The 23,362-nt window shown below is 38.9% G+C and overlaps 1 protein-coding gene across 1 annotated transcript; it reads left to right on the forward strand.

Moving 5' to 3' along the window:
* Positions 1 to 14,121: 14,121 nt before the first annotated feature.
* On the forward strand, positions 14,122 to 21,932 carry ACRALDRAFT_2019060 (uncharacterized protein; the record flags this gene model as incomplete). Its single annotated transcript, XM_071019954.1, has 2 exons — positions 14,122 to 14,131; positions 21,742 to 21,932. 2 exons carry the CDS (start codon positions 14,122 to 14,124, stop codon positions 21,930 to 21,932), a joined length of 201 nt encoding a protein of 66 aa, XP_070876224.1.
* Between the last annotated feature and the right edge of the window lie 1,430 nt (positions 21,933 to 23,362).

A 23,362-nucleotide genomic window follows, 5' to 3' on the forward strand; every position in this document is an offset into this window, starting at 1 on the left:
TGATCGTGGCGTATATATACTACTACACGGGCTCGCGTAACCTTCCTAATTAGGTTTGGGACGCTTATAAATAGTAGACAGGCCGCTTATAAATAATAGTACTTATCTTTAATCTACGTTATTAATCTACGTTATTAATCTACGTCGTTAATCTACGTTATTAATCTATATCGTTAATCTACGTTATTAATCTAGAGTACCACTATTTATAAGCGGCCTATCTACTATTTATAAGCGTCCCAAACCCAATTAGGAAGGTTACGCGAGCCCGTGTAGTAGTATATATACGCCACGATCTTAGCTATAGATATCCCGTACCGGTATATATAATTATAATAAGGTTTTCTCTCTTTTACTTATTACGAATATTTATTACTATAAATTCACTGCTTATTTTAACCTCCATGCATAAAGCTCTAGTTAAGAAGAATATACGCTATTATAATAGAAAAAGTGGTGGAAAAGCAGGTAGAAAAAGAGGTAAAAAAAGAGGTAGAAAAAAAGGTAAAAAAAGGAGGTGAAAATTTTTTAAGATAATATATAATAATAGGTGGTTATATAACCTTATCTATACAATAGATAAGACCTTATCTATATAATAGATAAGGTTACGTAATTACCCACTACTATATATTACCTTAAAAAATTTTCACCTTCTTTTTTTTACCTTTTTTTCCACCTCTTTTTCCACCTCTTTTTCTACCACTTTTCCACAATTTTCTACCACCTTTTCCACCACCTTTTCCTACCTCGAGGATATAATATATTTTAGGGTACTTTAATATAATAGAAAACAGGTCAGAATAGCTGCGATTTTATAGTCTTAGGCATTAAGTATAAGTTATAGTGATTAACGCCTATCTTATACAAAACGTCTATTATGATTATACGTACCGGTACGGGATATCTATAGCTAAGATCGTGGCGTATACACACTACTACGCGGGCTCGCGTAACCTTCCTAATTAGGTTTAGGACGCTTATAAATAGTAGATAGGCCGCTTATAAATAGTGGTACTTATTAAAGATATTAATCGATAAGGTAGTAGGAAGATTATATCTGATTAGAACTATAGTCGGAATAACTAAGTGGTATCGTCGGAATAACGGGCCTTATAGATAATACCTATATAACGCTTTGTATAGCGTAATACTAAGTAAGGAATACTTATTATTATTATAGGGTAACCCTGCCTTTAATAACTAAATAGGATATTACGTTATTATATTGCCGGCGATTATTTATAGGTACTTAATTAGGAACTAATATATTCGTTCCGTTTAACTATCCGTCTATAGGTAGTATATAGAAGACAGTCGCTAAGTATTCGCCCGCTATAGCAGAACTCTTTCCAAAACTAATTAGTAAATAGCTTATCCTAGTCTATTACTATACCCTTAAGGCTACCGAACCGGCACTTAATCCCCTTATATAGCAGAGCCGTTAGCTAGGGTCCTATTAGGTCCTTCCATAGAGGAATAAATAAACCGTACTTTATATACTAGTCGATAACTACTAGCATAGCGTTATATATTTACCCGTCGGCCCCTTGTATAGGTAGCAGACCCGTAATAAAATCTATACTAATCTCTTAGAACGGATATATAAGCAATAGCAGCGTCTATAACTAACTGTATAGCTTATATATCGGCATCTATACCCCTTAACACGCCGAATATATAGCGATATAATCACGAATATCCGCCGCTAAGTCTACCTAGTAGAACTTCCTGAAAATCAGCTTAGGCGTCTTATTGGCTTCTATATACCCCGCCCTAAGGTTATTATAATTCTATCGTGAGACGTCTGCCCTTAGGGAGCCCTATATTAGCAGTACTACCTATCCCTTAAATAATATTATATCCTTTTCTCTAAGAGAGCCGAGAGAGTACCCTGCTCTTTTTCCAGTGCTTGAGCGAATACTTTTAATTAAGAATATATAATCTGGGTTTATAGTCTATAGCCCTTTAACCAGGTCTTCTAGTTCCTCGCTTATAGTACGCCGACTTACCGTTTCGTTCCTAGCTAGCCTTTTGGCTATAGAATATAAGATATACTAATCGGTATTATAGTAACCCTAGCCTTGGCCTTAGGCGTTAGCGATATCTTATCGGCGACCCTTTACTAGGTAGTCGCCCTACACTCCGTATCTTATATTCAGGAGTGGGTAATAGCAGCGATAATAACACACCGGGTACCGTTAACAGGATATAGGGGTTATAGCCTTCTTCCGTCCTTAGCTCTTAAGCTACACAGGGCCCCCTCTTATAGAGTCTATGCCCGCTTACGCTTACTAGGCCCATATTCGGGTAGCGTTACCCGAGCGGCTTAACTATATATAATCTTTACTATACTACTTATTAAGGTAAGGTAGATACTCGCGATCTGTTAATAAAGGCTTAGTAGGAGGTCGTTAACTAGTTATAATCTTTATCATAAGGTAGGTAGCATATTATCGTATAGCGTCTTATCTACTATATAATCCGGCTATCTTAATAGGCCGGCTACCGGGTTAATCTTACCTAAACGGTATTAAACCTTAGAGTCAAATAACGATAATCGGTATACCCACCTAGTAAGCCTCCTGCGAAGGTCCCGCGCTAGTACGCTTAGTATGCCCTTAAGCGCTTAATAGTCCGTTAACACTATAAACGCCTATCCTATGCCTTTAAGATAATAGCGCTAATACTTAAGGCTTCTACTATAGCTAATAGCCCCTATTATCCTATACTCTATCGTTACTTTATCTCGGAAAGCTTCCGCGAGAAGTAAGCGACTAGTCGCTATCGTATTTTATATTTCTAACCTAGAATTCTGGAAATAACCTTATTTAAGGCGTCCGTCTTAACCCTTATATCTAGTACCAGATTCTAGTGCCGTAGAATAGTAGCTATACTAAAAGTAACCCTTCGTAATTCGAATACCCGCTTAGCGTTATCTAGGAACTTAAAAGGTCGTTTCTTCTTACCTGCTTAACTACCTATTAGTAGTATAGTTAATAGCATTATTACCCGGGAGTATCCCTTAATAAACCTCCTATAGAAATTAGCGAAACTAAGAAAAACTTAGATATCATGGAATAACTCGGGCGCTGGTTACTTAGCGACTATACGTATATATTCCGGGTTTATCGCGGCACCCTCGCGGGTGACTATAAACCCTAAGAAATCTATTTAGTTATAATAAAACTCGTACTTTAATAGTTTCGCGTATAGCTAGGCCCTATAAAGCTAATCTGAAACCTTTTTTAGGTTCTTATGTACTATTCCTTTAATAGAGAAATATAAGGATATCGTTAAGGTAAGCGGTATAGTATATATCTAGTAAACCAATAAGCGCTTAGTAAACGTACGCCTAGAAGGTGGCCGGAGTATTTATTAGCCCGAATAGTATAACCGTATACTTATAGTAACCGTATTGTGTTTTTAACGCCGACTTTTAGCGGTTCTGTTTCTTAATCCGGATTCTATAGTAAGTATCTCGGATATGCACCTTTAAAAAGTACTTTACCCCGGTAAGCGTATCTAATAGCTCGCCGACTAGGGATAGAGGGTACCTATTCTTAATCGTTATAGCGTTTAACCATCGATAATCGACGCAGAGTTATAAGCTACCGTCCTTCTTAGACATAAATAATACCGGTAAGCCTATAGGTCTTATCGACTATTAAATATAACCGCTCGCTACCCCTTTAGTGATATACTTCTTTAGCTCCTCTAGCTCGGCTTAACATAAGGGATATAATGGCCCGAATAGCAGTTTCTTCCTGTCTTATAAGTTAGACGTGTATTCGGCGTCCTCTAATAAGGGTAGCTTTTTCGCGGCCTATTCCGAAAACACGTCCTAATAGTCGGCGATTACCGGTAATAGTTCCAGGATTAGTCTATATATCACCTTATCGTCCATAAACAGAATAGTTATATCCGGCGTACCCAGTACGATAATAGTAGCGGTAGCGATAAATATAATATACGCCTTCGCCCGCTCCTTAATAAGCTCGTAAGCATAAAGCTCGGGATTAATAATTAAGATCGGCCCATAAACAAATATTCAGTAAGCCGTATTAATTATAATACCATCTTAATCTATACTATTATTTAAGAACAGTAATTACCGGGTACCCTTAAGTCGATCCGTATATAGGAAGACCCTTTTTAATAGGCGTAGCTATCCTTCTACGTCTAGTGGATAGAAAGCTAGGCTATACGCTCCGCGGACCCTCGCCGGGCTACTATTAAAGCCTTCGATCTCTAGAGTTTCGACCTCTAGAAGCGGGTTTAATCCTACGCGTTCTACTAACGCCAGGCTAATAATATCTACCTACGTATAGGTATTTAAGTCCACGCTAATCTTAATCTCTTTTCTATAACGGATTACTATCGTTATGGATCTCGCTACCTCGCCTATAGCGATCGCTGGCCGGTTATTAAGTATAGGTTCGGCCTTCTTATTACCTACGCCGACTTATTTCCCGATAAATACAGTGGGTTTCAAATACTGACGAGTGGCTATACCACTCCACGCGTACCAACATGTCTTGCTATCTCTATTATCATAACCCTTTAACTTTAAAAATTTTCAATAATTCGAATACATCTCCCATTAAGTTATAAATCACGCAAGGTCCTTAGAAATGGACCTTGACTATATATAACGAAGTTTTCTATGTTTCTAAGTGGAATTTTCAACGTTATGTATATCTGAACTTAATGCTTTTTTACGCCGTAAGGGTCGGTACATCTTTAAGTAGAGGTTTACTCGTTATATATTGCGAGTGACTGTAGAGTTCCTTAACCGGAATATTATTATTAAGGTCGTTATATATAGCGTGCATATTACTAAAACAGGCGCGACTCTTCGCCGCCCTATTATTAGTCGTTCGCCGTTCCTTATTACTATAGCAGTCCTTAGAGTAGTAACCATTCTTACTGTAGTTATAGCACTTGCCTATAAAGGCGCGCGTGCTAGGCCACGCTTATAGAGGCTCTGGACCCAAGCCCGAGGCCTTTTAACCTATTAGGGGCGCCCCCTTCGAGGAGTCCGCGGTTTTCGTTAGATCGGCGGGCGTACGGCGGCCCGTTACTAAAGTGCTCCCCCGACTTAAGTAACTATCTAAGCGCTAAAGGTTTAATAGGGTCCTTTTATAACTAGTATCCGATCGCTTACTATTCGCCTTCTTAATAAGACTTGTATCCTAAAATAGCTATACCTTTTAAGCTAGCGTTATAGCCTTATCTAATTCGGGTTTCCGCTCCCGTATCTGATCCTTAATATATAAAGGCAGCTAACTAAAATCACCATAGACACGCTCTTTACTTCCGCTTATCTCCTAGCCTAATAGCCTATATAGGTTATACTACTATTTAAATAGTTTTATTAGCTTTATAATACCGGTTATTCGTAGGTTATAAAGTTCCTTAAGATTATAATACCGCTATATATCCCGGGATAAATACTCTGGCCGAATAACCGCCGTAAAGTTATTCTAATTCGGGTTAATAGTCTTCCAGACATAGTACCTCTAGGACGTGTAAAAGGCGTATTCGAGCTTTATTAAAGCCTATTCAATCTGCTATAGCACTAGGGGACTAGGTCTAACCTAATTCCTAGCCTTAATCGCTACTAACTAATCATCGATTTCTATAACCATAGATAACTCTCTAACTAGCTTATAAATATATACCGGCGGTTTTTTATAATCACGCCGGGGCGCTGGTTGTTTAGTGAGCTTCTTTATAATCACGCGATTAATTTCGCTCTGTTATTAAAGGTGCTACGAAAATATCGTACTTAACGCCTCTTACGTCGATATTAAGGGGTTAATAACGGATCGCCGATTAAACTATAAACTACCATCTTTAGGACTAAGCGTAACCATTATATCCGTCGACTCCTTATTTTCGTTCTTATCCGGTCCTTACTTAGGCACCGTCGTTATTAGTTTAGGTACGGCGGGCGCCTACCCGGTATCCTCTTTGCTAGCTCCCCCCGGGGGGACGCTTATTCCTCGAGTCCTTCTTAGTAGTATCTTCGGCCTAACTATCTTAAAGGTATAGAACTTAAAGAATTATAATAGAAGGAACGTCTATAGATTTTAGTTAAGTAAAGGATATTATAGAAAAGGCTTAATAACTTAGTATCCTAGAGTAATCGCAGTATATTCGTTAACTAAGCGCTAGCTTTAAACTAAGACTTTAACTTAAGGGATTAAACTATATGCCTTACGCGGGTATAAGATAGGTTCGGATCGGTGGTCTAGATGCGACTATCGGTCCGACTATTCGCCGATAAGTCTGGGATTATCTCGTTATACTAGGCTATTAGCCCAGAGTACCGGTATCCCGGAGAACCCTGTCTGGTATCTAGCATAGGCCTTACCCTTTTAGGATAGGTTGCTGAGGCATATTTTCGGACACGAAATTAGACTCTGGGCGTAAGGTCCCGGTATATCGTAGAGTCGCGAAACAGGGACGGAACGGGTTATTCCGTACTAAGATAAGATACGTACGAGTCACCTGCAGGGTCAAGAGCAGAGTTTTCCCGAGATCAAATCCTTTTTCTACAGAGTTAATTATATTAACAGAGTTAATTAAATTAATAGATCTACTGCTATCTTTGTGTGCGCTATTTATATAATACACGCTGCCCGGCGCCTGCTACGTCCCGGGATATATATACTAGGAATCCGACTTGTATTTGGCTGGGAGGATACCTGAGAGATATATAGGTACTTAAGCATATCCACTAGGTACTTCGTATATTACGACGTGACTTAACGATATACCGGGACCTTACGCCCAGAGTCCAATTTCGTGTCCGAAAATATACCTTAGCAACCTATCCTAAAAGGGTAAGGCCTATACCAGATACCAGACAGGGTTCTCCGGGATACCGGTACTTATTAGCCCGCCCCGGAACTGCTAATAACCTGTCTATACTATTACTTATAATTAAACTCGTATAAAAATAATATAATCTTAATAACTATACTATAATATATTAGTAGCTATAATACTATATTAAATCTCTAAGGGTAAGGGGCTATAAGAGTAAACGAGTAGTAGGGCTAAACCTATAATATTATAAAATATATTAAAGAAGGAAAAATAAAAACAAGGGCAGAGGCTTAAAAACCTTTAATTAATTTAGCTATGACTTTAGGCTCTTACTATATATACTAAGTATAAGTAATAAAGGTAGGAGCTCCTACTACCTTTTATTTAAGGAATAAATAAGTAAAGCCGGCTATTTTAATATAATAAGGAACTCAGGACTATAGTATACCCGCGGCCCTCCTTTAGCCCCGATCCATATAACTAGTCTTCTACCCGGGCTAACCTAATAACACCCCTAGCGTACTACTAGCCTATTAACCACTAGCCTAGAGGTAAGGCCCGGATACGTATCGGGATAATAATAGGGCCTACTCGATCCCGATATAGCACTAAGCCTACTAAGGAGAGTATAGCAGTTTTTATACCTAAGGGTTTTTCCCTCTCGATACCCTTAAGCGGCTAGTTATAGGTTATTTACACTAAGTAAGGCCGAATAATTATATTAGCTAGAATTAAGGAAAGGAAAGGAAAAGGTCTATAGAGAAATATAGGATTTGCTAGGTTTATACGAATCCGCGGTAAGGGTGGCGCGAGGTCCGAGCGTCGGATCTGCGCGCTGATTAGCTGTTCCGGCCTTATACCGGAACCATATATCCGAGGGGTTAACCCGTGATATTACCCCCCTCCCCTCTCACCCCCCCTCCCCCCGGGATCGTAACAACTAAGGGCCAATCCCTTTTTTATCTTAACGCGTCGCGAGGGAAGCGTGTATCCTCCTCTATATTAGGCAGGTTCGGGTCGCGCGGAGTTCGCGGCGACTTTATTTATAGATAGTTAACACTCCACGCCACGCTAAGCGCTTACTTATTATATTAAATAACGCTCTGTTACTCCTTCTTCTTTATTTATAAACTACCATAATAAATAGCTTTATAGGCTTTTAGAGTATTCTATAGCTTAATATCATAGTATAAGCGTAGTTTCGCCCGGTTTTCGGTTAGTAGTTAGTTTTTCTTTCTATAAGCCTATAACGTCGCTTTAATAGTAAGCTCCGTCGCTAGTTCCGTGCTAAGAACCTTATCGCCCCTTGCTAACTAGCGGCGTAATCGCCTTATCCTCGTAACTCTTAGTTAATTTTATAACTTATATTAGTTCGTTTATTCTATTAACTATTATAAGTCTCCTAATAAGTCCTCGTGTTACTTTAGCTGGGTTATAGCTAACGGCGCGCGTCTAGATAGCCGGCCCCCCGTAGTGCCTGTAACGCCCACGAGGGTAGTATTACCAAAGCCCCTGTCCCTAGCGATATCCCCCCTCCCCCCACCCCCCGCCTCCGGTAATAAGGAACAAAGCTAGTTAGTTAAAAGTATAGCTAAGGAGGCTCTTACCTATATAACGAATACTGGTAAGCGCTCGGCTAAAAACGAGGTTCGTAATAAGGCCTAGTACTTTGCTACGAGGATCTTACTAACTCTCCGGCAGGCTATATCCCCTTATAAGCAATAACACGGTCTAGTCTATCTCCCTGGCCGCCTGAATAAAGCTTTTTACCGCCCTTACGCCGATCGTATCGCCGGTATTAAAAGAAAATTTAACTAAATATGCTATAACTAATCCAGGCCCGGTATAGCCCGTAATAAACCTTAATACTATGAATACGCTATAGGGTCCTATATATACCGCTCTATAAGCTCCCTATAATTTATAAGCGAAGTCGTTAAGACTAAGCTTCCTAGCTCCCTGTTACCGCCGTTAAGTTCGTATAGCCTATAGCTAAAGCGAGGCGCGCTATTTACGATAATTCTAATAACGATAATATAAGTGTTGCTAAGTCCTTCCCCGGATCACTACTAACTATACTTTAGCTCCACGAGGCCTTTAAGCTAGCTTATAGTAACTATTACGCCTCCCTATCTAAGGTAGCCCCCGCCCCCGCCACTACTTCTGCTACTAATACCGCCCCCGTTACCGTTAACTCCGCCCCCGCCCCCGTTAACGACGGTAAGGGTCTCCGCTATAAGGTAGCGGCCCTCCACAATAAGGTTCGCGCGCAGGGAGCCATGATAACGCGCCTCCTAGAAGGTATCATCGCCGCCCTCTAAGGAGGAGGCAATTCTGCTATTAGCAGCAGCAATAGTAATAGCAAGCAGGGTTTAAGCGGTCCTACCGCTAACTAAAGTCCTTTATGGAGACACTATCTATCTCCTTAAGAACAAGGAAGGGGGCTAATAGATTCCCCCCCTTTAATTAACTTATAACTATAAGTTATACCCCCTTATATTAAGGTCCCTTTATCCTCGCGTATTCCTTATAGTATATTCGTGTAGTGGTCCGTTATTCTTATCGGCTAGGCTATCTTTTACTTCGAAATCGTTAACGCTTTAGTATTCTATACGGTATCTAGTAGTTTCTATATAGGGTACACGTAACCCATCTGGTATATAAGCACCTCGCGTTATACGCTATAACCAAGCCGTCTATTTTATATTTATAGGATACTATCTAGCTCCTATTGCTTATTACTATAAAGGCTATCCCGAATCGGTTCGGGCTAGGGGTTAGCCACGACTTACCCAGGAAGGGGGTTATAGCTAGCTCGCTTTAGGATATTAATATAAAATCGGGGATATATCCTAAAGGGGACGTTTAACTCGATAATATAGGGGCTAATTACTTTTATTACTCTATACTTCTAGTATAGCTAGCTTAGTTTCTTTAAAGTCTAGGCATAGAGTAATTGGCTATAGATAGCCAGGTAAGGTCTCCTACTTCGAAGCATTCTACTAAAAGCCGCCGCTTATTTATAGTCTCTTTATCTTATAGTTACTTCGATACTATAACGATCTGTACGAATTCTATAGCTCCTTATGTGCGACTTAGTAAGTTATAGGTAGCGGCTTTTTTCGGATATATAGGCGATAGGTTATAGATTTAGATCAGCTTAACATGGAACCCGTGTTCTAGGAAAAAAGGGCTTATCTGGGTTATTAGGCCTTTCCTGCTATTGACCCATAACTACGCGGCGGGTAATAAGCGACCCTAATCATCCTAGGAGTAATATATAAAGACTTAAAGATAGGCCTAGATATCTTAGTTTAGTGTCTTAGGTTCTTTATGAGTTTAGGGGTAATACGCTATATTATATCGCTACTTAATCCCTATAAGCTTATAGAATTATCGCTAAAACCTAGTAGTCTAGTTGGAGCGTTTATCGCTAATAATTAAGATGCGTATACCGTGGAATCGGAAATAATACTTTAGGAACCGTTCCGTATAAGCTTCTGCTTCTATTGTCTTTATCACTTTTAGCATTACTAACTTCGTTAACTAGTCTATAATTACCTATAGGTAACGAGCCTAGCCCTTGCCGGTAAGTGGTAGATCCGTTATAAATCTATTACGAGATAGCTATGGAATTGCTTTAGTATAGACAGTGGTTTGAATAGGCCACGCTTTATATTCCGCTATGAATTACTTCTATTACACAGATCGTAATTATGAACGAATTTCCGGTTATGCCTATTTATACCTGGCTAAAAGAAGTATCTAGCTATTATAGTAATAGTATTCTCTTTACCCGGGTAACCGCCGATAATAAAATCGTGGATTGCTTATACTAAGCGTCCTCTTAGCGGCGAGTCGTCTCCGCAGCCCGGGACCTAAAGGCGGTCCCGGAAAATTATATATCCTATTATGTTTACAGAATACTCCGCGATCTATAGCTTTAGTCTAAGAGACGGGTTAAAGCTACGAGCTCTTATTATAACCGTAGCGAGAACCCCTTAATACTAAGGGCTAGGCGCTATAGTCTTATCCTAGACTTATTAAAGGTCTTTATTAATATTATACTCATAATAAGTAATAATCATAATAATCATAAGTGTAATATCTAAGTCAAAATAAACAGTATATACTTATGGCTGTATAACCAGCTTAACCTATACTATAATACTATATGTGTTATAGGTGTATATATACTTGGCTTATAATATATGTTTTATAAATATACTAGGTATCGTAAATACTATATCTTAGTTATTACTTAAGCTAATAACGTAGCGTAATAACCGTCGCGTAGGCTATTAACGTAACAGTCGCCATCCAATCTTTCAGGGTCTTTTGCCAGCCCCGGATCCAGGAAGAAATCCCAGAAGTCAGTTCTTTATATATAACTACGCGTTTACGTAACAAGCAGTAATCCTACGATTCTACGAATTTAATAGCTATTTACTTGATTTTCCTCTCTTCCGCGCGTATAGCCTACTACTCGTAGCCTAATCTATTAAAAGGTTATAAGCCCGGGTTAGCAAAAAAGGAAATCTACTCTTTTCTACCCTTTTACTCTATTCGAAATACTAAACAGACTCCTGCCTTTTTAGGCCGTTTTTACCTATTCAGGCCGTCCCTTTATCCTCCCCCGGTCGCAGATCCTTATTTCCGACCGTACCAAATTCCTTTATCTCCCGAAAACAGCTAATCGAATCGAACCGTTTATACCAATACCACGGTTTAAAGCTCTTTATTCTTCCTAATATAGTCGCTAAGAGTCGTGCTAAAAGGCTAGCTCTTTATTCCTGTTCCGGAAGAACTATATGATCGGAATAAGACTCTTTGTTACGATCGGATATACTATTCCTTTATTTATAAAGGGACTTTTTAAAAGAAATAAAGAAGGATAACGAATACGTGGATTAAATATAGCTGCTTTTATAGTTATTATAGCTCCACGAATATCAGCTATAATAATTAAGCCACTTGACCTACCGCGCTGCCCATAGTAACAGCATATCGTAACGTGGTATATAAGCTTTTAGTAAAAAGTCCGCCTATGGAAATCCTGTTATTCGCTTTATACGAGCATCGCTTTTCTTCGCGCCGAGAGATCTATAACTAGCTTCACCGTTTGGACACACTTTTAGACCCACTTTTTGAAGCTAGGCTAATCAGAAATAGACCTTTAGCTTAGTATTCTTTGTTACTGTCCTTTATCGATAACGTAACAAAGAAAAAGTAATAAAGAAAATAATAAAAACAAATGATTAACTAACTTAGTTAATTCTAACTTAAATGAATAATCAAACATATCGTTCTAGTACTTAAAAATGGCTTTATAAGAAACTATCCAAGACGTCTCTGTCCGGAACTCATAGGGCAGTTCTGAAATTAATGATAAAGATAACAATAATAATACTAACCTTAATATCGATTAGTTAGTAGAAAAGATTTATAAAATACAAGCAGAAAACAGTATTAAGCTTAATCTGAATTTTTGTGTTAATAGCGGGGCTACGGCGTATATAATAACTAATAAAATACTCTTTTTTACTTATAAAATAAATTGAAGAACCGTTTATTAGGGGCAGGAAACAGAAATAAAGGTATAAGGTAAAGGAGACTACGTAATAAAATTCCTGGACACTAGGAAGCTTCTGCTTTTAAAAGAGTATCTTTATATACCGGAAATAGGCACGAATATCATCAGTCTCTCTCGTCTTGATAGTAAAGCTGGCGGTCTTACTACAAATAAAAAGCTCTTATTATTTAATAATAAAGAGCCCCTCTTTCTTTATATAACGGCTCTGCCTTATAAAGGGCTATACTAGGCTGCAGCACGGGCACTATTGTACGGGGGGGTTAAGTCTTAGAAAGTAGATATAATAAATACTAGAAAAAACACAAAGAAACTGTTATAAAAAGCTATTTTACCTTAAGAACAGTCTTAAGAGTCAACTAGAATAAAGAGGTTTCAGAGGTTTAAAAAAAGCTTTTAAAGGAACTAAATAAACAAAGAAAGGGGTTAGTTATACCTTAACAAAGAAATAATGTAACAAAGAAACCTTAACCTTTTTAACCTTAAAAAGAGCTTTATAAATAAAGAGACCGTAATAACCGTCGAAGGACTACCTCTATAACTAAAAACATAATGCTATGGCATAACAGAATGGGTTATATTAGCCCTACTACCTTGAAAAGTCTCTATACTGATACTCTTCAAAAAGAATATAATATAACTAACGAAGAGTTAACTAAAATATAGAGCTATAATGCCTATAGAAGAGTAAGTCTATTACACTTACCAATAAAGACTTAGTTAATAAATATGAAGACTTTTCCTATTTAGAGCAGGTTTATATGGATCTTTATGGATCGATCGAACCTCTTTCTTATAATAAAAAGCGTTGGATTTTATTTATACTAGACCGTTCCACCCGGTTCCTGTGGGTATAACTGCTCTTAGATAAGTCTGAAACGACGGTTATAACAGCTATAGAAGAGTAGAAAGCTTAGGTGGAAAATAACAATAATAATAACAATAATAATAATAATAATAAATATCACTTCTTTATTAAAGAAGTGGATACTAACGGTAGAAAAGAATTCAATAACGCCTCTTTTTAACGCCTCTTTGCAGGTGTAAAGTATAATATAAAGCCACCGTACACTTATAAAGCTCAAGGCTCTGTTGAACGAGTTATAAGAACTATAATAGAAAAGGTTCGAGCTCTTCTTTTCCACTCAGGGCTGCCTCGATACCTTTAGGGTGAAGCTATTCTCTTAGCTGTTTATATACACAACAGATCACCTAATTCAGCTCTTAAATATAAGAGTCCCTTTAAGCTTTTATAAGGTCAGAAACCTAATATTAATAATATACGGGTTTAGGGTTCTATTGTTTATTATATAAACAACGACCCGAAAATAAAGAAACTAGATATAAGAGCACTTCGAGGTGCTTTAATAGGTGGTAATTACTATAACTATAAAGCTTATAACCCAGTAACTAGAAAGACTGGTTGGTTTCGAGACGTTTATGTCTTAGAGAATCAGTTTCTTTACTCTTCTTTAGATAACTATAACGAAAGGAAAGTCCGTAGACTTAAGTCAAGGAAAAGATATTATAGAAAGGCTCGATAGCTTAGTATCGCAGAGTGATCGCAGTATATTCGTTAACCAAGCGCTGACTTCAGACTAAGACTTCAACTTAAGGGATTAAACTGATCCCTTAACGTATGCATAAAGATAGGTTCGGATCGGTGGTCCGTGCGCGGTTATCGGTCCGACTATATGCCGATAGGTCTGCGATTATCTTGTTATACTGCCCCCCCTCCTGATGAGTCTGGCCCTATAGACTTATATTAACGTGATGCCTTTAATTACGCGTTTATCGCGATTAATTATCTCTCTTTATTTAGTTCTATACGAGCCTTTATTAAAAACCCGTAGGAAAAAAAGAGTGGCCGCTCCTTTGTTTACCTGCTCGCCGGCGTTTTATCGCCGACTATATACCTTATAATTTATCCGAATATTGCTATAGAAACTCCGCGATGCTTATTATTATTATTTATGGTTATCTGACCTTTCGCGGATATTATGCCTAGGGCTAGGTAACCGTTCGGCGACGAGTATATAGTTCCTTCGCGTAATTCTCCTCGTAGCTCCTAATCTTTATCCTATAACTATTTTCCTTTATTATAATCGCCGATCGTTTATTAATTATTCGCTGCCTATTTTATCCTCTATTATTATCGTTATTATTATTAATAACGCCGATCGCTTATCCTTATATCGTCGGTTAATCTCTAAGTCGCTATTACTTTTCGTGAGCTAAAATATAATACTAATAAGGGCTAGGAGTTGGCCCTCCCTTATAAGGCGCCCTGCCTCTTCTGCGTCTCGCGCCTAGACTCCTATACCGGTATTAATTATTTTAATAAGGCTAGCGATAGCACGGGTACTAGCCGCTACGTTACTTACGCTCACGGCTATTAATAATATATCGCTATACGTTCGCTAATCGTTCGGCGATTACCTATACTAATTAGTTTTAGATTCCCGACTTTATACTAGGTATTACTTAGCTACTTTAGAATCGTAGTAAGCAGATCTATATATTAAACGATAACCTAACGCCGATAGCTCGGCGCCGTGGCTATAAACGTATTTCTAAACCGTATAAGTGGTTCCGTGTGGTTATAGACCGTGGAGAGAAGAAGCTCTTTATAAAGAATATAAGTCGTTTAATCGGTAATCCTTTAGCTATATTCTAATAGTTAGTAGGTTTAAATACTTATTTTAGACGAGATTTCTTTTTTTTATTCGATAATAACGGTTAACTTTATATATCGACTAGGTCGTATTAACGACGCCGAAGCTTTAGCGCTACTAGATCTTACTCGCCCTCCCTATAAGGACGATCTCCGCGACGTTAAGTCGCTTATTACTTTTATTAAGGATCTAGCGGCTAATAGTTACTACCCTTTTAATCGTAAAGGATATCTAGGGGGCCTAGATACTTTCCTAGTCCTTAATAGTCTCGCTAACCTTTTAGCGGCTATTAATAACCCTTAGCGCCCTATTTTAGCACGTCGCTTTACCGGTTACTTAGCGGCTACTTGTTATAGGCACGCCTCCGCTAATAATAATAATCCTTTCGCCGATAGCTTTAACGAGGCTACTAAGCCTACTCCTTATCCCTCCACGGCTCGTCCCCGCCGCCTAGCTTATTATCGAGCTTCCGCCGCTTTATCGGCTACTAGTCCCCCGGCTCTAGCTAACGATACCGAGTATACGCCGCCGAACTTTGCCTCTTCCGATAAGGAGGATATCCCCTGTTATCGTATCCGCACGCCTTATCGCCGTGCCACCGCCGCCTAGTCGGCCCCCGCTAATAACGACGATACCGTAGCCGCCGCTATCGGTAATAAGACCGACTTTTATAGTTTTAATAACTAAGTTTTTTTTTTTTTTTATTCGCTAAGCGATCGCTAGTAATAATCGCCTAAAATAGCGTTAAACTTTATTCTAATAGTTTAGGATTTTGTTTTAGGACTAGTCGGGGTTTAACCCTATTTATTTAGTTATTATAGGGAAAAAGGTTATTATAACCTATAATTAAGTTCTTATTTATATCCGATGACCCTTCGGCGCCTTATACTATCTCGTAGTCGTCCTACTTTTTATATATATATTTTTTATGCTTTTAGTACCTTTTCCGGATCCCTAGAGCGTTTTCTAGGTGGTCCTCTGGTTCCTAGGTATTATACTCTACCGGCTAGCCTGCCTACTTTATAAGGTAGAATGTTTTCCGTTATTCTTCTTTATAACTAACGATATCTTTTACCTCCTATTCGTCTTACTCCTCCTTTAAAAGCGGGAGATCCTTCGCTAATAGCTTTACGGCCGCTTAGTCTTTCCACGGTTCTAATAAGGATACCGGGAATATATCGTGTATCCTTATATACTATATAGGAAGGCGAACTCTATATACCTATTCGCCGATCCTCTTAGTTACTTATACCCGAATATATCGCGGTGCTAGCTTTAACCCTTACCGGAATCGGAAGTTCTTCGTGGATAGTCTAATAACGTCGCCTACCTTATACTGCTACGGTTAGTGGCGCTTATTATAGTGCCGAGCCTAGTACCCCGTGGCACGCGCCTAGTATTCGCGGACCTTCCGCCGAACCTCCGCTAGTTTCTTAATACGTTCTTAAACGCCTTATACCCGGGTATTATCCCTGGGTCGAATATATTCTATTATATATAGATAGTACCCGTATAACGCTTTATATAACAAGATACTAAGCAAGGAGTGCTCGCTATTATTATAGGCGAACCCTGCTTCTAATAACTAAATAGGCTATTATATCGTCGCGTTACCGGCGATCGTTTATAGGTACTTAATTAGGAACTAATACGTTTATTCCGTCTAGCTATCCGTTTATGGATAGTAAGCGGTAGATAGTCGCCGAGTATTTACCCGCTCGCGGCAGAACTTTATCTAAAACTAACTAATAAATAGCTTATCCTAGTCTATTACTATACCCTTTAGGCTACCGAATCGGCACTTAATTTCCTTATATAGTAGCGCCGCTAGCTAGGGTGCTATTAGGTCCTTCCGCGTAAGGATAAATAAAGCGTACTTTATATACTAGTCGACGATTACTAGGATAGCGTTATATATTTGCCTATCGGCCCCTTTTATAGGCGGTAGACCCGTGATAAAATCTATGCTAATCTCTTAGAACGGATACGTGGGTAACGGTAGCGTCTATAGCTAACCGTACGGCTTATATCGTGGTACCTATACCCCTTAACACGCCGAATATACGGCGATATAATCGTGAATATCCGCCGCTAAGTCTACCTAGTAGAACTTTCTTAAAATTAGCTTAAGCGTTTTATTCGCTCCTATATACCCGGCTCGGGGGTTATTATAGTGCTATTATAGGACCTCCGCCCTTAGGGCGCCCTATATAGGTAATACTAACCGTCTCTTAAATAGTAGTACGTCCTTATCTCTAAGAGAGTACCCCGCTCTTTTTCCGGTCCCTTAGCGAATATTCTTAATTAAGGATATATAATCCGGGTTAGTGGTCTATAGCCCTTTAACTAGATCTTCTAGTTCCTTACTAATAATACGCCGACCTGCCGTTTTATTCCTAGCTAGCTCTCTAGCTATAGAACATAGGATATACTAATCCGGTATTATAATAACCCTAGCCTTATTAGCCTTAGGCGTCGGCGATATCTTATCAGCGACCCTTCGTTAAGTAATCGCCTAATACCCTACGTCTCGTGTTTAGGAGCGGGTAATAGTAGCGACAATAACACGCCGGGTGCTATTAGTAGGACATAGGGGTTATAGCCCTTTTCTATCCTTATCTTTTAAGCTAGGCAGGGCCCCCTCCTATAGAGTCTATGCCTGCTTGCGTTTACTAGGCTTATATTCGGGTAGCGTTACCCGAGCGGCTTAAATATATATAATCTTTACTACGTTACTTATTAGGGTAAGATAGATACTCGCGATCTATTAGCGAACGCTTATTAGGAGGTCGCTAACTAGTCGTAACCTTTACGATAGGGTAGGAAGCATATTATTATACGGCGTCTTATCCACTATATAATCCGGCCGTCTTAATAGGCTATCTGCCGGGTTGGTTTTGCCTAGACGGTGTTAAACCTTAAAGTCGAATAACGATAATCGGTATACCTACCTAGTAAGCCTTCCGCGAAGGTCCCGCGCCGGCGCGTTTAATACGCCCTTAAGCGCCTAATAGTCTATTAGTATAGTGAACGCCTGCCCCGTGCCTTTAAGATAGTAACGCTAATACTCGAGGCTTTCTATTATAGCTAATAGCTCCTATTACCCTATACCTTATTATTGCTTTATCTTAGAAAGCTTCCGCGAGAAGTAGGCGATTAGTCGCTATCTAGTCTTATACTTTTAACTTAGGATCTCGGAAATAGCCTTATTCGAGGCGTCCGTCTTGACCCTTATATCTAGTACTAGATTCTAGTACCGTAGAATAGTCGCCGACCCGAAGGCGACTTTTAGTAATTCGAACGCCTACTTAGCGCTATTTAGGAACTTAAAAGGTCCTTTTTTTTTACCCGCCTAACTGCCTTTTAGTAGCGTAGTTAACGGCGTGGTGACTTTAGAGTATCCCTTAATAAACCTCCTATAGAAATTAGTAAAACCGAGGAAAACTTAGATATCCCGGAATAACTCGGGCGCCGGCTACTCGGCGACCGTACGTATATATTCCGGATCTATCGCGATACCTTCGCGGGTTACTATAAACCCTAAGAAGTCTACTTAGTTATAGTAGAATTTATACTTCGATAGCTTTATATATAGCTAGGCCCTACGAAGCCGATCCAGGACCTTTTTTAGGTCCTTTATATACTGTTCCCTTAACGTGGAATATATAAGGATATTATCTAGGTAAGCGATATAATATATATCCAGTAAACCGGCGAGTGCTTAGTAAATATACGCCTAGAAAGTAGCCGGAGTATTTATTAGCCTGAATAGTATAACCGTATACTCGTAATAGCCGTATCGTGTTCTAAACGCCGTCTTTTAGCGGTCCTCCTTTTTAATCCGGATCCTATAATAAGTATCTCGGATATCCACCTTAGAAAAGTACTTCGCCCCGGTAAGCCTATTTAATAGCTCGCCTACTAGGGGTAGAGGGTACCTGTTTTTAATCGTTATAGTGTTTAACCCTTAATAATCGACGTAGAGTCGTAAGCTGCTATCCTTCTTAGGCATAAATAGTACCGGTAAGCCTATAGGACTTATTAACTATTAGATATAACCGCTCGCTATCCCTTTAGCGATATACTTTTCTAGCTCTTTTAGCTAGGCTTAAGATAAGGGATATAACGGCCCGAATAGCGGTTCCTTGCTATCTTATAGGTTAATCGTGTATTCGGCGTCCTTTAGTAAGGGCGGCTCCTTCGCGGTTTATTCCGAAAACATATCCTAGTAGTTAGCGATTTCCGGCGGCAGTTCAACGACTAGTCCGTATATTACCTTATCGTTTATAGATAGGATAGTTATATCCGGTGTCCCCGGTGCGATAGTAGTAGTGGTAGCGATATATATAACGTACGCCTTCGCGCGCCTTTCTATAACCTCGTAAGCCTATAGCTCGGGGTCTATAATTAAGATCGGCCCGTAGACGAATATTCGGCGAGCCGTGTTAATTATAATACCTTCCTGACCTATACTATTATTCGAAAGTAGTAATTATCCGGTACCCTTAGGTCGGTCCGTATATAGGAAGACCCTTTTTAATAGGCGGGGCCGTCCCTCTGCGTCTAGTAGATAGAAAGCTAAGCCGTACGCTCCGCGAACCCTTACCGGGCTACCGTCGAAGCCTTTAATCTCCGGGGTCTTAACCTCTAAGAGCGGTTTTAACCCTAGGCGTTTTACTAACGCTAGGCTAATAATATCTACCTGCGTATAGGTATCTAAGTCTACGCTAAACTTAACCTCCTTTCCGTGACGGATTATTATCGATATAGATCTTATTACTTCGCTAACTACGATCGCTAGCCGGTTATTAGGCGTAGGTCCGGCCCCCTTATTACCTACGCCGACTTATTTCCTGATAAATAGAGTTCTCTGACCCGAATATTATTATCGAGGTCGTTATATATAGCGTGCATGTTATTAACACGGGCGCGAGCCTTCGCCGCCCCGTTATCGGTTATTCGTCGTTCCTTATTACCATAATAGTCCTTAGAACGGTGACTCTTTTTACCGTAGTTATAGCACTTGCCCGTAAAGGTACGCGTGCTAGGCTACGCTTACGAAGGCTCTGGGCCTGAGCCTGATGCCTTTTAACCCGTTAGGGGCGCCCCCTTTAAGTCCGTTTTACCTGGCTTAGCGGGCGTACGCCGATTAGTTGCTAGGGTGCTTGCCTGACTTAAGTGACTATCCGAACGCTAGAAGTTTAATAGGGTCCTTTTGTAACCGGTATCCGATCGCTTACTGCTTACCTTCTTAATAGGGCTTATATCCTAGAATAGCTACGCCTTTTAAGCTAGCGTTACGGCCTTATCTAGTATAGTTTTCCGCTTTTATATCTTATCCTTAATACGTAGGGGTAGTCGACTAAAATAGTCATAGGCACGCTCTTTTTTTCTGTTTATCTCCTGGCCTAATAGCCGGTATAGATTATCCTCTTATTCGAATAGCTTTATTAGCGTTATATTACCGGTTATTCGTAGCTTACGAAGTTTTTTACGGTAGTAGTACCGTTATATATCCCGGGATAGATACTCTCGCCGAATAAACGCCGTAAAGTCGTTTTAGTTCGGGTTAGCGATTTTCCGGGTATAATGCCTTTAGGATATCTAGAAGGTATATTCGAGCTTCGTTAAAGCCTATTCGATCTGTTATAGCACTAGGGTATTAGGCCTAAACTGGTTCCTAGCCTTAATCGCCGCTAACTAATCGTCGATTTCTATAACCGTGGATAACTCTTTAATTAGCTTATAATTATACACCGGCGGTTTTTTATAATCGCGCCGGGGCGCCGGTTATTCGGCGAGCGTCTCTATAATTACTCGGTTAATCTTGTTTTATTACTAGAGATACTACGAAAATATCGTAATTAACGCCTTTTATGTTAACGTCGAGGGGCCGGCGATGGATCGCCGATTAACCTATAAACCACTATCTTTAGGACCGAGCGTAACCGGCGTATCCGTGGACCCCTTGTTTTTATCCGGTCCCTGCTCGGGTACCGGTATTATTAATTTTAGTACGACGGGCGCCTGCTTAGCGTTCTTATTGGCTCCCCCCGGGGGGACGCTCGTTCCTTAAGTCCTTTTTGGTGGTATCTTCGGCCTGACTACCTTAAAGGTGTGTAAGTTAAAGAATTATAACGAGAGGAAAGTCCGTAGACTTAAGTTAAGGAAAAGATATTATAGAAAGGCTTAATAGCTTAGTATCGTAGAGTGATCGTAGTATATTCGTTAACTAAGCGCTGATTTTAGACTAAGACTTTAACTTAAGGGATTAAACTAATCCCTTAACTTATGTATAGAGATAGGTTCGGATCGGTGGTCCGTGCGCGGTTATCGGTCCGACTATATGCCGATGGGTCTGCGATTATCTTGTTATAATAACTATAATAATAACTATACGCCTAAAAACTATAATAACCTAGGGCCCTCCTTATATTAATACTTAGGTGTATAACCAGGTTTCTAACCGCGGGCCTTATTAACCCGTTAAGTATAATAAAGCAATTACTTTTAGTAAAAATACCGGTTAATTTTTATAAAATATCCCTTCGCGTGTTTCGAAACGTTCTGTTAAGTCTATTTAACCTGAAGAAGAGAATAATAATAATAATAGACGTAAGAGTCTTCGTCTACGGGCAGCGGGCTATGAAGTTCTAGCTGTTGATAATAATAATAATAATAATAATAATAATAATAATAATAATAATAATAATAATAATAATAATAATAATAATAATAATAATAATAATAATAATAATAATAACAATAATATTAACTATAGCCCGGCTAATAATAATAACAGTAGCCAAAGTACCAGACTAGAAGTCTAAATACCTTCAGAACCATCAAAACCGGACTATAAGGATTTAATATCCTAAAATAATGGTGCGCACTTACTATACTATATAAAAGATACTATACTTAGAAACCAATAGTTTAAAGAGCATTCGCTATTTCTTTTAACTATAAATTCGATTAACGAACCAGCAACCTATAAACAGGCTATAAACTGCCTATATAAAGGTAAATGGATAGACGCGATGGTAGCTAAAGTATCAGAACTCGATAAGAGAAAGACCTGGGACTTAATAAGTATAAGAAATACGCCTAATAATTATAATACACTAAAAGAAGACTACCACGTACTAGGAGGTCGTTAGGTCTTCAGAATCAAATATAATAGCTCTAGCGAAGCGATTTAATATAAGGCTCGGTGGGTTATTCAGGGGTTTAATAAGGTTCTAGGTCTTAGTTATCTAGAAAGCTTTTCAACTACCTACCGGCCAGAAAGCTATAACGTAGCTTTTATACTAGGCGTATCACACTGCTAGAAATACAGGCAGCTCGACGTCAAAAACGCGTTCATTCATACCGATATAGATACCTTGATATATGCTATATAACCTACAGGCTTTAAGAAAGAAGACAGCTCAGAAAATAATAATAAAAATAATATAACACTCCGCAAGCTTAATAAAGCTTGATACGGGTTAAAACAAAGTCCTAGACTCTGGTATAATTACCTGGTTAAGATATTATCTAAGCTAGGTTGCCAGGTCTCTGAATATAATAACGGACTTTTTACCTTTTATGAATATAATAAAATTAAAAGAATAAAAGAACGAGCTATTCTTTTATACCACGTTAACGATATAGTGGCTCTAAGCCCTTCTAAGAACACTTTAGACTATTTCTTTGAGGAGATATCTAAAGATATTTCACTTAAAGACTTAGGTGAAATAAATACCTTTCTAGGCCATATAATAAATACAAATAAAGATAATGAGACTCTTTCTATAAGCCAGTAACCTTATACTAGTAACATACTTAAAAGGTATAATAAACGAAGTCTAAAAAGGGTTAACACCCCTTGTATACACAACAAGGTCCTAGTACCAAATCCTGAATAGGCGTTAACTAATAATATAAATAAATACTAACAGGAAATCAGGGCTTTATTATATCTAGCCTTATATTTAAGACCAGATATAATATACGCAGTTAACCAGTATTCTCGCTATATAATTAATCCCTCGCAAGATTACTTTACTGCGTTAAATCGAATCTAGGCTTATATAAATATATATCCTAATATCGGTCTTTTATATAATTATAATAAAGAAGACCTTGGTATTTACGGTTATTCTAATACTAGCTTTTTAGTTATAATCGAAGATAGAACCTCGACTTCAGGATATATTTACTGCGTGGGAGTAAATAACACCGTTAATTAGACCTTAACTAAACAAAACTCATTGCT

Source organism: Sodiomyces alcalophilus, assembly GCF_042370955.1.
Source record: "Sodiomyces alcalophilus JCM 7366 unplaced genomic scaffold ACRALscaffold_3, whole genome shotgun sequence".
NCBI classification, from domain to species: Eukaryota; Fungi; Ascomycota; class Sordariomycetes; order Glomerellales; family Plectosphaerellaceae; genus Sodiomyces; species Sodiomyces alcalophilus.